At 37.1% G+C, this 14,682-nt stretch overlaps 1 protein-coding gene across 3 annotated transcripts; it reads right to left on the bottom strand.

The window, feature by feature from the left end:
• Positions 1–6,476: 6,476 nt before the first annotated feature.
• On the bottom strand, positions 6,477–11,298 carry LOC134654648 (uncharacterized). 3 transcript variants are annotated; one of them, XM_063510118.1, is made up of 3 exons: positions 11,157–11,298; positions 9,899–10,856; positions 6,477–8,090 (listed from the first exon to the last, which is right to left on the bottom strand). In XM_063510118.1, the coding sequence occupies exons 1-2, from the start codon at positions 11,233–11,235 to the stop codon at positions 9,901–9,903; spliced, it is 1,035 nt and encodes a 344-aa protein (XP_063366188.1). In that variant the 5' UTR covers positions 11,236–11,298; the 3' UTR covers positions 6,477–8,090; positions 9,899–9,900. The 3 variants fall into 2 exon arrangements, with proteins under 3 accessions (XP_063366188.1, XP_063366186.1, XP_063366187.1); XM_063510116.1 differs by having other exon boundaries at positions 6,477–10,856.
• Between the last annotated feature and the right edge of the window lie 3,384 nt (positions 11,299–14,682).

Genomic DNA, 14,682 nt, shown 5'->3' with positions numbered 1-14,682 from the left:
GACGTTACTATAGTCGATATTTTAAAGATCATATTTCCTGGACATAATGTGTATAAAGTACACATTACTAATACATTGAAACAGAACTGCAGTGAATTGTACAACGGATGTAGACTGGCTAGCGAGTCGTGTTACGGTCGCCATCAGAAATATCGGAGCGGCCGAGGTGCTCTCAAATATCTGAACACGCCTCTGTTGTCAGGGCGTTAGAGTGCGTGTTCAGATATTTTGAGCACCTTGGCCGCTCCTATATATCTGATGGCGACTATACATAAAAGCCGTAAATTAAAAAGCATGGCAAAAAAGTTATACTACTATGAAATGTCAGCTTATTTCATAGGCAAAAAAATTGTTACTGACAGTGACAATATAGCTGTTTGGGACGACTTGTTGGCTAAATTCTTTTGATTAATAAGTCTAGGCCTATCTTGTGAGCGTGAAGTCACAGTCCTATAGTTCGTTTTTTTAGCATTAGAAAGAACTTGAAAGAAGGTAAGCGATTTTGACATGTCTTTTAATTGAAAAACACTTTTTAAAAATCAATAACTATTACTTATGACAGCAGAAGACTATAAAAGATCGTATTAGATTCATAATTGTTACATATTTACCGTAAATTATTTTTAATATGTGTTTTTCAATTAAAAGACACATCAAGATTGTTTACCTTATTTCTGTCACCGTAAAATTGTAAACACTCGTCATAATTATAATCTCGCTAGTTACATTATAAACTGACGGTAGGGAGATTATAATCTAACCTAACCTAACCTACGTTAGATTATAAACTAACGGGTTCACAATCTTACGGTGTCATTTCTAATGCTAAATAAAACGAAGTATAATTAATCAAATAAAAAAATTTAATTGCCAATTAAAAAGAGATGGGTTAAACATTTTTTATTGGAATTATTTTTGATTTCTTTTAATGGCAATGAACTAATGATCTCTAAATTAAATAAAAAATGTATATTGGAAATCGATATTGTATGGACTGTGGCGATAAATAGTGTAGTTTAGTAATAAAGCCTTTTTATATTTGGAGAAGTGACAATTTTAACTAGTTTACCTTACTATAAACGATTTAGCGCCACTTGCACCACCCCGGTAACCCGAGGTTAACCGGTTAAACCGTTAACCCAGTGTTAAATTGTACCGGTAACCATGGTAACGCCAAGTTAACCCCGGGTTAGTGGTGCAAGTGGCCCTTAAGGAATATTTCTGACGGCTCAGTTCTAAATTAACTATTTTGAAATTTTGTTCCTTAGCGTGGTATTCCATCTGTCCAATATCTCTCTTTTGTCTCACATTTTGCTTTATGAGAGAGTGAGATGCAATGACATTGGACAAAGAAATTGTACAACTGGAATACCACCCTTAAACTCTTATTTTATTATTTTGTGCATGGTCTAATAAAACATGGTCTTCTCTTCCCAGAGTGTCACTTGCCTACGTCACAATAACATTGCCACTTTATTTCAACATAACATGTTACATGGGTACATTATATCTATGGTTAATAAGTTAAAATATTTCTTTATAATTTTCATTTATATGTATTTTATCTTAAATTTTTCAATAACACGTCATTTTTAATTATTCGTTAGCAATATCTTCCGATTCACGAAAGAAATTTCAAACGTTCGGGTAATTCTGTTTACACTACTGGCAACACAGGATAGCGCTGTCACATTTGACAATCCGCCATTTTGTCCCTGACCGTCATCTTTGTCGAACGCGTGTTAATTGTTATTTCCTTCTCGCTCAGTGTCAGCAGTCGCAGTGTTTTCCAAACTTTTCACGTCGTAAGCTTAGTAATTAATCTTTTGTTACGAAAATGGTTGGCTGCTCTATTCGGAACTGTAAGAGTAGGAGTGAAAAGTGCAGTATAGATTTGTTTTATTTTACTATGTTTCTACATGAATAACTTAAAATTAATGCCGTTAAAATAATTTTCACCGTTGGTTAAAATTCTCCCACATTTTAAAGTTTGAGAACCTGTAAACAGCATGATGACGTAGGCAAGTGACAGTTAGGTCATTCGCGAATCTCGGAAGAGAGTACCAGGCGGAGTATATTATTATACCATGATTTTGTGTAAGTCGTTTAATACGACTTGGGGACTTCACACTGGACTGGATCCGATGAGCAGGATGTCGCTATAATACACGCATCCAAAAATCATGCTTCGAATGACCCCGTCTTGCTACCATCACCCGATGTCCAAACCCCCCCCCCCCCCCCCCTATTTTGAAATGACGTAATTTATGAATAGCCCCTTAGGCCCAATACTTGTGTCGGTAAATGTAATTTCCGACTACTGTAAATGCACCTTAAAGTTTGAAACGATTTAGTGCAATAAGTAATATGTTTGACCTAGTTTTCATTAATGTATCCTATTTTTTAAATCCTACGCCATCTTATTTCTTATATAACCTTTCGGACACCTAAACTTGTAACAAGCTAATCCCTCACATAGGTAGTCAGGCTAAGCTAAGTCTGCAGCGTTTTTGATAGCACATAGTGTGCACGTGTTATTTTAATCGTCATTATTTCATAGAAGTTTGACGTCTAAATAACACTTGCACACTGTGCTATCGTCATAGTTTCATAGGAGTTTGACGTTTAAAATAACACTTGCACACTATGTGCTATCGTCATAGTTTCATAAGAGTTTGACGTTTAAAAAAACACTTGCACACTCTGTGCTATAAAAACGCTGCAGAGTTTGCTTAGCCTGACGTCTACAAGGTACCATTTACCGTTAAAATGGTTAGTAATTACAATGTAAAATGAAAATGGCGATCAAAAGGCTATAATATATATATTATATTGTCAGAAAATTATAAATTTATACGTAGGCATTTGTTCGATTTTGCAAATTTATTATTGTGGTTGAATTAAAAGTGGTCCCTTTGGCTTTTTTGGTGGGGGCTATTCATAAATTACGTCATCACAAAAGGGGGGGGGGGGGGGGTCGAAGCATGATTTTTGGATGATAATAGGGGGGGGGGGGGGGTTGCCTTAGTGTAAGACTCAATTATATTAAACACTTGCACGGTGTGTTGGATGGCACAATACTCTTATCACTATAATATTAATATCAATTTTTGATTTTTTTCTACTGTTATGACATTTTTACTCAATAGGGCAGCACTGAGACTCATAGTTTATTCTACTCCTAAGATCGGTTTTCCTAGGATAGCGGTGCCGTCATATAGCGGCCGTCTCCATACTAAATAATACGGCTAAATATGGATGTCGTAGTATTTGTATGGAGACGGCCGCTATATGACGGCACCGCTATCGGAGGAAACCAAAGCTTAAGATCGGTTTTTCTAGGATAGCGGTGCCGTCATATAACGGCCGTCTCCATACTAAACAATACGGCTAAATATGGATGTCGTAGACTCGTAGTATTTGTATGGAGACGGCCGCTATATGACGGCACCGCTTTCGGAGGAAACCAAAGCTTTAGGATCTTAAAATCAGGGGATTCTGTCGACCAATGTAATTAAATTAAATTTATAGGCAAATATTTGGATTGAACCTTATAAAAAAATTATAGGTATCTAAAATTGTATTTCCCTATCAATGAGGTCCACGGCATTCTACAATATACTCCTTTTTTATGTACCTATACTTATTTTTGCGGATTTTCATACTCTTAACATCTAGGTAGGACCTGTGTCGTGAAATCTGTAAATCTCTTTTATAGAAAGTTTTCAAGAAACGCCTTATGTCACAAAAGTTACACTTTAAGTACAAGCGTGAATAGAATTTGCAAATAAATCGATATTATCTCAACTAACATTGGCTGAAGGAGTATACATTTGTGATATTTTTTTCCTAGTTTTTGGGCTTGTGACTGATTTTGGTTTTTATTGATTTTCCAACGGCTACGCCGAACTGTTGGAACATTTTGTTTAGGAGTGTTTTCTCATTATAAGATTTTATATTTACCTTTATATGATTAGTATGTAGACAGTACTGTATGTCCTTAGAAGTATTTGATAAATAAATAAATTTTATAACGAATTGCAATTTTCATTATTTTAACATAGCAATATATATTATGTTTTATTTTAGCATTGGCTATCGTTAAATCCCAACTACAAACTTGCTTTTTCAGACCGCAGAACAATAAACGTAATTATTGATTATGAAATTAATTTAAAGCTCCAAAGTTATATTTTCGATACAAAGTTTCATAGCTCATTTTTGTTGTAGATGGCACCACTTAAAGTTTGTGAATGTAGAATTTTTTTTTAAACTTTTCATTTTTGTTTAACCTTTTGGACGCCAATGACCGATATATACGCACCCCAGGTCCAACGCCAGACGTATTAATCGGTCATAGACCACAGAGCAACATAGACCTAGGTGCATATGCATAAAGTTAAATTTCAGCGTTGACACTTCGGTGACGTGGCGTCAGCGTGACAGCTTTTGTGTTTGACACGGCGTCGAAAAGGTTAAAATAACAGGTTTACTTATTTAAATTATGATACATCTGAAAATTTTAATAACTCAAAATAATAATCTCAAAACAGAACACATAGCGCCATCTAGTGAGTTTTCTGAGTATCAAAGATAACGTGAGATTTTATTTCATTGGCCAAAGATATTGGACAGGTGGAATACCACCCTTAGCAACGCTCATACTGTTTTTCAATCACCGAACGGTCTTCTTACGACGCCTTAAGGGTTCTTAGCATTTAAAGGGTTAGGGATTGTGTTTAACGGTTACCTTTTGACCGAAATTTTTCCACAAGTGTCGCCGGCGGTACGAAGTTCTGTCTTATTTATCAGACCGCGACGAAATGAGCCCGATTGCGTATGTCTTATATGTCTTACTAACAAAAAATGATCCCTGATGGTCCTTAAATAAATGAATTTATTATTTATTTTCTTTATTTACTTGAACTCTCTAGGCTAGGTGATTTATAATATGAATATAAAAGTAAAATATAAAAACACTTACAAAACAATAAAAAATACATATAAACACATTATAAAAAACCTAACCTAGGGTGCCGCCAGCAGCGGGGCAAGGCCCAAGCTGCCGGTGGTCAGGGCCGCAGAGAGAGGAACCGGCGGACTATCCGCGCCGTGTCCAAGATCACCGCCTTCTGCATCTGGCCCTTGATCCAACCACCTAGCGAGAGTCTCTCAAGATGTTGGTCGAGACTCTTCGCTATTAGACCGTTCGCTGAAACAACTATCGGGACAATGATCGTCGAATCAACATCCCACATGGCGGTTATCTCGTGAGCCAAGTCTAGGTACTTACTGGACTTGTCCTTCTCGGCTTTCACGAGATTCTCATCATGGGGGATGGTGATGTCAACGAGCACGGCCCGGCGTTGCGCTCGATCTATTATCACAATGTCAGGCTTATTGGCTACAATAGTCCTGTCAGTGATGATAGATCGATCCCAATAGAGCGTGGCACGACCATTCTCGAGAACAGGCGCAGGTAAGTACTTGTAGTACGGTACTTCGCGGTCCACAAGGCCGTATAGAAGAGCAAGCTGCTGGTGAATAATCCTGGCTACGAGATTATGTCTGTGCAAGTACTCGCCGTTAGCAAGATGAGAGCAACCGGAAATGATATGCCTGAGTGACTCTCCGGGACGGCGGCATGCCCGACAAATGTCGACCGTACCGTCCTTCAGGATATATTTCCGATAGTTGTTCGTCATCATTACTTCGTCCGCAATTGCACAGGCAAAACCCTCGGTTTCTCCGAAGAGGTCCCCGAATCGTAACCAGTTCACCGACGCGAGCAGGTCCACATCGGGTCCCGTGAGGGCCTTGTAGAACCGCCCGTGTAGCACCTTACTCTCCCATGCCGCCTTGCGATCCGCAGTACTTAGTACCACAGGTTTGCGCCAGTTCTCGTTTGCCAAGGAGAGCGGCGTGAGGTTCCTGTCTACTGCCACCACATCACGATGCATCCCACACTCGTTGTTAAGGAAATAATTCCTGAGATTGTACACCTCGCGGTTGTGGAGATCCTTGGCGTTTAGGAAGCCTCGGCCTCCACATTTCCGTGGGATGTACAATCTCATGACTGACGAGCGTGGGTGTAGCATACGATGTGCGGTGAGCAATGATCGGACCCTCCGATCCAGGGCGTCCAGCTCGGTCTGAGTCCACCTTAGTATGCCAAAGGAGTATGTGAGTAGGGGCATTACCCAGGCGTTGAAGGCGCGCACTTTGTTGCCTCCTGACAAAAGACTGTTAAGGACTTTTGTGAGCCGACTAAAAAAGCGCTCCTTCACCGACCGTCTAATACCCTCGTCCTCAATACCCAACGACTGTGACATACCAAGGTATTTATAGGTTTCTGATTCAGAGATAGATCTGAAAGACATTGTCTCAGAAGGTTGTAAATTTGTTGAATTTACAACCCTCCCCCGCTGTACATGCATAACCGCACATTTATCGACACCAAACTCCATTATTTATTGCTCGATCAAACGAGCCCGCCGAAGGCGGGCGAAGTTCGATCGAAATTATACGAAGCGTCTCGTTCGAAGATGATAGATAACATGTAGTACTGTTAAGTATGCTTAAACTTCACAACGTTTAGAGATTTAAATTTGAAAAATATTCCCGCGCCCGACGCTGTCACGTCTCGCGCGCCCGTGCCGAACGCCATATATTTTAGAGTAACTATGCGATATCACAGTTTCGTGTAAGATGATTACAGGGATGGGTTTCACTTTTTACGATATTCATTTGAAATATAACTTCCTTTTTATGGGTGGGAAGTGATCATCTTCGAACGAGACGCTTCGTATAATTTCGATCGAACTTCGCCCGCCTTCGGCGGGCTCGTTTGATCGAGCAATTATACTACGCGTCTCGTTCTCGATGATAGATAACATGTAGATTTTTAGAGTCTGTGATAGAGCTATGTTTAAAAATATTTGTACTCTTTAAGTATAACATTTAAATTAAATGATACAAATATTTTATAACTTCGGCACAGTATTTATTAATTATCCATAATCAACAAAAAATAACAATTACAATATTTATATGACATGCATATAATTAGCACAGCCTTATTTATCTTTAGTTAGAACACTAATAGCGAACTTATTATTTGTTTCTATAAGAGGTCTGTTATAGAAACGTGCGAACGTTGTTGACCCCTCTGTCCAACCTGCAGTTCTTCTAATCGTATCAATGTCTATACCTCTCCTATAAGCAGTAGACACAGAGGCATGTTTAGCACTATATGCACTAAATTTTTCAGTATCAATGCCAGCCTTACCAAGTAAGGATTTGATCCAATGACCAATTGTCTGAGGACTGATTGGATTATGAGGCTTCACCGATGACAGAAATAGTTTTTTATTTCCTCCTCTAATTGTTTCTGTTATTTTTAAATAATGAAGGATTATGGTGGCTACACAAACTTTTGGTCGTTCTCTGAAGAAAGGAATCATGAGTAGGGGTTGATTTCTTCCAAGTTTTGATGTCTTTATCCTATCAGGAATTTTTATTTGTAGCCCTGATGAACTCATATTTATCTCATCTATATTAATCAAGGCAATTGTTTGTAACCTATGAGCTGTAACTAGAACTAATAGTGTTGTCGCAATCTCTGATATTATTTTTAGGTTTAGATTCTCTAAATTATCTTGGCTTTCAATATATTCTAAAACTAGCTCGATATTCCATGTTTCTGAGTATTTAGGTGCAGAAGGACGTCTTCTGAAAATGCCCTTAAAAAATCTGGATATAATGGCATCATTGGATATGTCTCTTTTTGCTATGAGAGAGATTGCTGATCTTGAAGAATTTAATGTACCATAACTTGCATTTTCATTGAATCTCATTGTCAAAAACTCTATAACATTACCACTGGTAGGATCAAATATGTCATATTTATTACTTGTAGCAAAATGTATCCATTTTTTGAGACATCCTTCATATTGCTTAAGAGTGGATTGTGCTATTGAGTCTATAATAAAATCAACCGACATCTCGGGAACTCCTTTTTTCAGGTACGCCTCCCTGATAATTTCCCTACCACTAGAGAAAGTTTGTGTGATAGAGGATGTATTCTGCTCCTGCAAGGAGAAAGTAGTAGGTCAGTTGAAGGTTCCAATATTATAGGAGATTCACATAAAAGTGATGTAAACATCGGGTACCACGCTTGCGTGGGCCAATTTGGTACAACTACTATCCCTGTTGCTTTATCATTAATTATTTTCCTCAATACTGGCAATATTACAGCAAAAGGGGGAAAGGCGTAGAAATGTTCTTTTTCCCATGAAATCGTAAAAGCATCTACTACTGAAGCTTCTGGATCAGGGTAACGGGAGCAAAATGTTTTGCACTTGGTATTAATTCTGGATGCGAACAGATCAATACTACAGGTACCAAATTTTTTAACAATTTGCTTAAAATATTTGCCCGCTAGCTCCCATTCGGTGTCTAAGTTCGTATCGCGAGAAGCAGTGTCTGCGTCGACGTTATCTTTTGACGCAATGTATGAAGCTACTATCCATATTTTTCTGCTTTCGCACCACTGCCATATTTTACGGGCTAATTCACTCAAGTGGGGAAATTTGACACCTCCGGCCTTATTAATGTAAGAAATAGCTGTAGTATTATCTATTCGCATTAGAATTTCACAGTTACTGAGTTTAGAGGCAAAACACTTTAATCCGAAAAAGGCAGCTAGGAGCTCAAGATAATTTATGTGAAATTTTTTATCATCCTGGCTCCAGAATCCACGGGTAGTTATTGAATTGGATTCTGCGCCCCAGCCTGACCTAGATGCATCTGAGGAAATAATTATTTTGTATTTCTTTGTGCGTATGGGGTTAGAACCAGTCAATACATTTATGTGCCACCAAGTAAGATCTTCTTTGACATAATCAGTAATTTTCATATAGCCTTCAAAATCATCATTATTTACAGTTAACGCTAACCATTTAGCTCTCTCTAGTCTCTTACAATATATTTTACTATATTGAACTGCATGTGATGCTGCAACTAAAACTCCTAGCAGTTGCGCGAAAAGGCGGATCTTGTACTGATTTCCTACTTTAAAATGGCTTAAGAATTTTATAATTTGATTTTTCTTATCATCTGGTAAATCAACTGAGTATTTTTCTGAGTCTAAAAAGAAACCAAGGTATTTGCATCTTTTACTTGGATTTGTATGGCTTTTCTTATAATTTATAATAAATCCTAGTTTTTCTATAAATGTAATAATATTTTTTATATTATTTTTACAGGATTCATATGTATCACTAATGCACAGTAAATCATCTAAGTAAACTAAGGATAACCAGCCATTTAGGCGTATATTATTCATAACGGGTTTCATGATCTTGGTAAAAATATAAGGACTGGTGGATAACCCGAATGGGAGACATGTGAACTGATACAAAATACCATCAAATCTAAACCTTAAATATTTTCTGCTGTTTTTACACATTGGGACTAAAAAATAGGCATCTTTTAAGTCTAATGTTGCCATATACATATTTGGGGAAATTAAGTCTCTGGCTGCTCTAAGATCCTCCATTTTAAAATGAGAAGTTTCTATGAACTCATTTAATTTTTGTAAATTAATAATAAATCTATAAGATCCATCTGGTTTTTCAACTAGGAAGTAGGATGACACAAATTGTCCCTCGCAATCTGAACATATTTCAATAGCCCCTTTAGATAAAAGTGTCGAAATTTCTAGTTGTATCTTTTTAAATTCACCCGGAGGCCAGCTGAGAGTTGGCTCTCTGAATTGAAAAGGTTTGTTTTTGAAAGTTATACCATAACCTCTGATACAATTTATAATGAAGTCATCAGTTGTAATAGTTTTCCATATATCCACAAAATGTTGCAGGCGACCTGCAGTATAATTTACCTCTACTTCTTCGATGCTGGACGGTTTTGTTTTTGTGTCGTGGAGCGTCCTGCATTCTGTGAAGACTTCGTCTGGAATGGCTTCGGTTTGTATCTCACATTGGTGAATTGCCTCCGTGGATAATAGCCCACCTGTCTGGGTCTCGCAGGTGGGCCTCTCCAGTTTACCTGGTAGGGCTGATAGGAGTGATAGGGCTGTTGGTATGGTTGGTATGGCTTCTTAGCTGGTGGTCTTTCTGGTGCCTTAAGTGAAGCTGAAGCCTTCTTTATATTTTTGGCATCCTTAACTTGTTCGTTTAGTTTGAGACCATAAAGCCATTCGTCAGAATCTGTCGCCTCTAGGGTAGATCTAATGTCCTTATCAAGATTTGGTGTAATGAAAGACTTTCTTGCAACTGAGTGTTGATGAAATATATCTGTCATAATTTTTCCAGTGTCCCACAGATATTTCATGAGTTGCATGTGGTCAACTCCCTCTTCGGGGTTTTCCATTAACATTGATATAGCTGACCCGAGTGAAATCAGGCCCGTACCCACACAATTTTGGGTGTCGGCAAAGTGCTGATCTCTCTTTTTAGCAATTTCTGTTAAGTGGCTCACTATCTCCATATTTATTTTGGGTGCTTCGGTGCGAAGAGGTCCTTCTCTAGAATATTTTTTGATAAGACCCTTTCGAGTCTCCTCTGTTAGACCCTTTGTGATCCAATTAGTCCACTGTTTCTGGATAGTCTCATCAATATTTGTGGTTGCATTAGAGCAAGGTAATTCCTCTCCCATCATTTCTAGGAACTCCTGGTTCCAGTCTTGTGGAGCTTCAGTTGATTCTTGAATATTATCCTCGGGTGTAATAATATCAACGTCGGAGGAAGGGGAGAGTTGCAAGTTGCAATTATTTGTAGATTTATCAGAGTCTTTATTAGATATCTCTGGTATATTTTCTTTATTAGCCTCCACAACATCTGTAAATGAAAATATATGTATAACACATATATATAACGTCTTACACTTGTAGTGACGCAATTCTTTGAAAAGTGAGTACTTTTTGTACAAAATGAACAGGTTCTTGTTGAACTTCGTCCGATTATAGCAATAATTGCCGTATTTTAAAGAAAATCTGCTTGTATTTCGAATGGAAAAAATAACAAGCTCATGTTCGTATAGAACTGAGCAAGCTCGTGTGGAGCTGCCCAATATATGATGTTCGCATAGAACGTTCATATTATTAACTTTGACATACCAAACACCTTTATATTCCTTACCTGGAGTATTGTTTTCCTTTTTTTGGCTTTGAATAAACTCCGTCATACATTTTGTTAGGTTATCAATTTGTTCCTGCATTAACTTGAGTTTTTTACAAGTTTTCCGATCTTCCCGGTCTCTAGACCTCGAACGTGATCTCTTTGGCATTGTTGAAAACAATAAACGATAATAAATAATTAATTTAGTTTCTAAAACGTCAGAAGCTGTTTGCACAACAAAACAATAGGGTAATTGTGTCTGTTTGCCGTCCAGTGCCTGTTTCCGTCCACTTGGCGGAGTTGCTACAAAGAATTGCGGAAAATTTGAATATAAACAAGCCTTCTCACACATGTTTGGATTTGTTGCAATCCATAATGTCTAAGCAATATTTTTACCAAAATAAAAGTGTTATTTGACAAATAGCGGCTTTAAAAAAAATTATGTAAGTGGCGGCATTGCATCCAGAGCTTGAAAACGTCATTTTGCAAGAAAAAAAAAGTGTTGGCGGCAAATGTTCACGGTAAGTTTATTAATTAATTTAACTAGTTTAAGTTACGTTATTGGCACATACTGCAACTTAAAAGTATAGTAAACGCAATTTTAAGTGTTTTTTATAGTTTTTTCATAATAATCTTTGATAAATTTAGTGGACGAGTACTGACATACTAATTTTGAAAAATATTTAGTTTCCGACCACACGGACGGTAACTGGAACAGCTAGGTGAGTATTTGTTATGATCGTTTTACTTCAAAAGACTTATAAACTACTATATATTTTCTCTTAAAATGATGTTTCTTGCTTATAAGATTATACATTTTAGTTTTCGTCCACGATTTTGTCAGTGTTGCTTGATTAAAATCATGTTTAAAATACGTGGTCGAAAACTAAAAATAGCTTTAAATATTGTTTCAGTTTCCGTCCATGTACTATGAGTGGTATAGACGAGATTTATTATTACATGATTACTGAGGGCGAAAATAGCAATTCGTGGATGAGTTTCGATTTTGTTCGACGAAATGAAAGAATTGAACTGAGTCCGACAATGAGACGATTCCACGAATTGCTATTCCCACCGGAGCATAGTGGTTTGCCCCAAATATGCGAGGAAATAAGTTAAAATAGGCAATAAATTATTTAAGCATCAAGCATTACTCGAATCTTAATATAAAAAATGTCAAATCTTACGATTTTCCCTCCTTAATATCCACAGACCTGTCATTGTCGAGCTCGCGCTTGACAGACAGCTGAAGTGTGCGAAAGGGAAGCCATCACGTATATGAACATCGCATGAGTGCGAAAGAGTCAGACTACAAATGAGAAAACGTGACCATTTTTGAGTTTGACGACGGCCGCGGACGGCCAAGAGCGTATCACCGTAATTTTCAATTTGAAAAATATACACAAATTCGGAAGAAAACTATTTGATAAACTAATACAATGAAGATAGTGTCTTGTAGTGTACCGGATTTCAGTGTCACGGGGCCAAATAAACCTAGCAAATATTCATTTCAGAGGAATAATGATATTCCGAGCGAAATTTTCTTAACGATATTTTGTCAAATTAACAGCATAAAAAGTGTAAGAAGCCGGTTTATACAGTTCATTATAAGTTTTTCTTCCTTTGTGTGCTAATATTTTATCATATTACTCAATAATTTAAAATATTTTGTGTAAAAACATAAACTGTTACTTTACGCTAGGGCTTGACAAAATGCTCAGATGACAGTATCGATAACTTGTCGGTATATTAATAGCTACCTATGTAATCATTTCTTAACAAGACATAATTAAGATATTAACCTTTATAACCGACTTCAAATAATGATTGCTATACCTTTTTGAAGGTGCAGATGTTTAGCAGTAAATTTAAACTTCACTTTCCAACACAGTAAGAGTTAGACTAAGATAAGGCTGTAACGATTTTGATAGCACACGCAGTGCAGGTGTTATTTTATACATCATAATGTCGTAGAATTTTAACGTTTAAAATAACACATTTGAAAAAGTAGTCTATAAAGCAATCAAACACCGACAGATTATTAATATGTTATAACATGACATCACTATTTTTGATCTCACATAGACAATTTACGCACACACTTGCATTTCATTTTTGGTCGCACTTTTGAAGATTGACAGTTGTTCTAGTCATATTAATTCTATGTTAATATCTCGCGCACGAGTGTGGAGCGGGCTTTAAAATAATTGAAATGTCTATGATTATTAAGCAGTATTTACACGATGTTACAAAATAGTCCTGCAAGAATGAGACATATAATTGTCTCCCTATCTCGCTCTATATCCTACAGCATGAACTGATAGCTGTACCAGGCCGTGTGGATGCTGGTTTAATAAGTATCTGTTTTTCGCTCTCACTTAAGCCCCGCATTCACACTCCTACCTTGTAGGCCGCCTCGTAGTCCGCCTCGTTGGGTAGGATTGTGTATGGGGGTTGTAGACTACGAGCCGTCCTACCGTTTAGCCGTTTGTAGGACGGCTCGTAGTCCACAACCCCCATACACAATCCTACCCAACGAGGCGGACTACGAGGCGGCCTACACGGTAGGAGTGTGAATGTGGGGCTTTATAAAACTGCGTCCTTAAAAGCCATCTCTTTCTCGCTCTCACTCATGGGTGCGGTTGTCTGTTACACGGCTTTAATGGACGTACATACGGCGGATCACCTTACACACGATCGAACGTGCGCCGGACCGCAAAGTCACGGTCCGGGCGTCTGTAAGGCCAAGCGCGCACCACGATTTTAATTTTTGCGAGACGATTTTAGAATCGCGCTGTAATTTATCGCAGAAAATAGCTGTATTCTTTTAATATAGTTTTTAATTCAATGGCTTGTTAAAATGTATAACGCCTTTAGTGTTAGAAATTTTAATTTGTTTTATGCTGTTATTAACATTAATATTTTACATATTATTTATCATAAATTCTTTATAAGGCACATACACGACACGAGCTGTTTTTCTAAAGAATTTCAGTGCCTAAATCTCTATGGTCACTTAATTAATTCAGAATGAACTCCCTGACGACTATGACCATACATAGAGATCTTTTCCTACAAAAAAATAAATTATTGAATGACCATGTATATTGAGACTCTGAATTTCTCAAATAATAATATTATCTAAAGTTGATAAATAGATTGTATTAGATTGTTAGTAATTTAAGAAAAACGAGTTAAATATCTGTAATTAATAAATTAAAAGTGGGTAGGTATTATAATTATAACTGGTGTTTATCTTAATAATGCATCTGCATTCGTTTTTCCTATACATAAATTAACACAAGAAAACAAATAACTATCATATATTTAAGTGGGTATTTCATGATAAATTTTACTGTCCAGCTACTCTGGCAGCTCCGATAAGTTGATGAAAACTAACGCAACGACCCTATATACAACAAAACTAAGTCGGTACTAGTAACGTACATAGCTTAAAAATAAATGATTCCTTATTATATTGATATTATATATTATAAATGCGAATGTAACACTGTTTGTCGGTCTGAGTCCTGAGGAAGGAAATATA

This window comes from Cydia amplana, chromosome 15, assembly GCF_948474715.1.
Source record: "Cydia amplana chromosome 15, ilCydAmpl1.1, whole genome shotgun sequence".
Lineage (NCBI taxonomy): Eukaryota > Metazoa > Arthropoda > Insecta > Lepidoptera > Tortricidae > Cydia > Cydia amplana.
This window is presented reverse-complemented; position numbering and strand designations above follow the sequence as displayed.

Excerpts from the sequence above, each read along its gene's own strand:
- LOC134654648 (XM_063510116.1), bottom strand. The coding sequence starts at position 9,559 with ATGGAGGATCTTAGAGCAGCCAGAGACTTAATTTCCCCAAATATGTAT.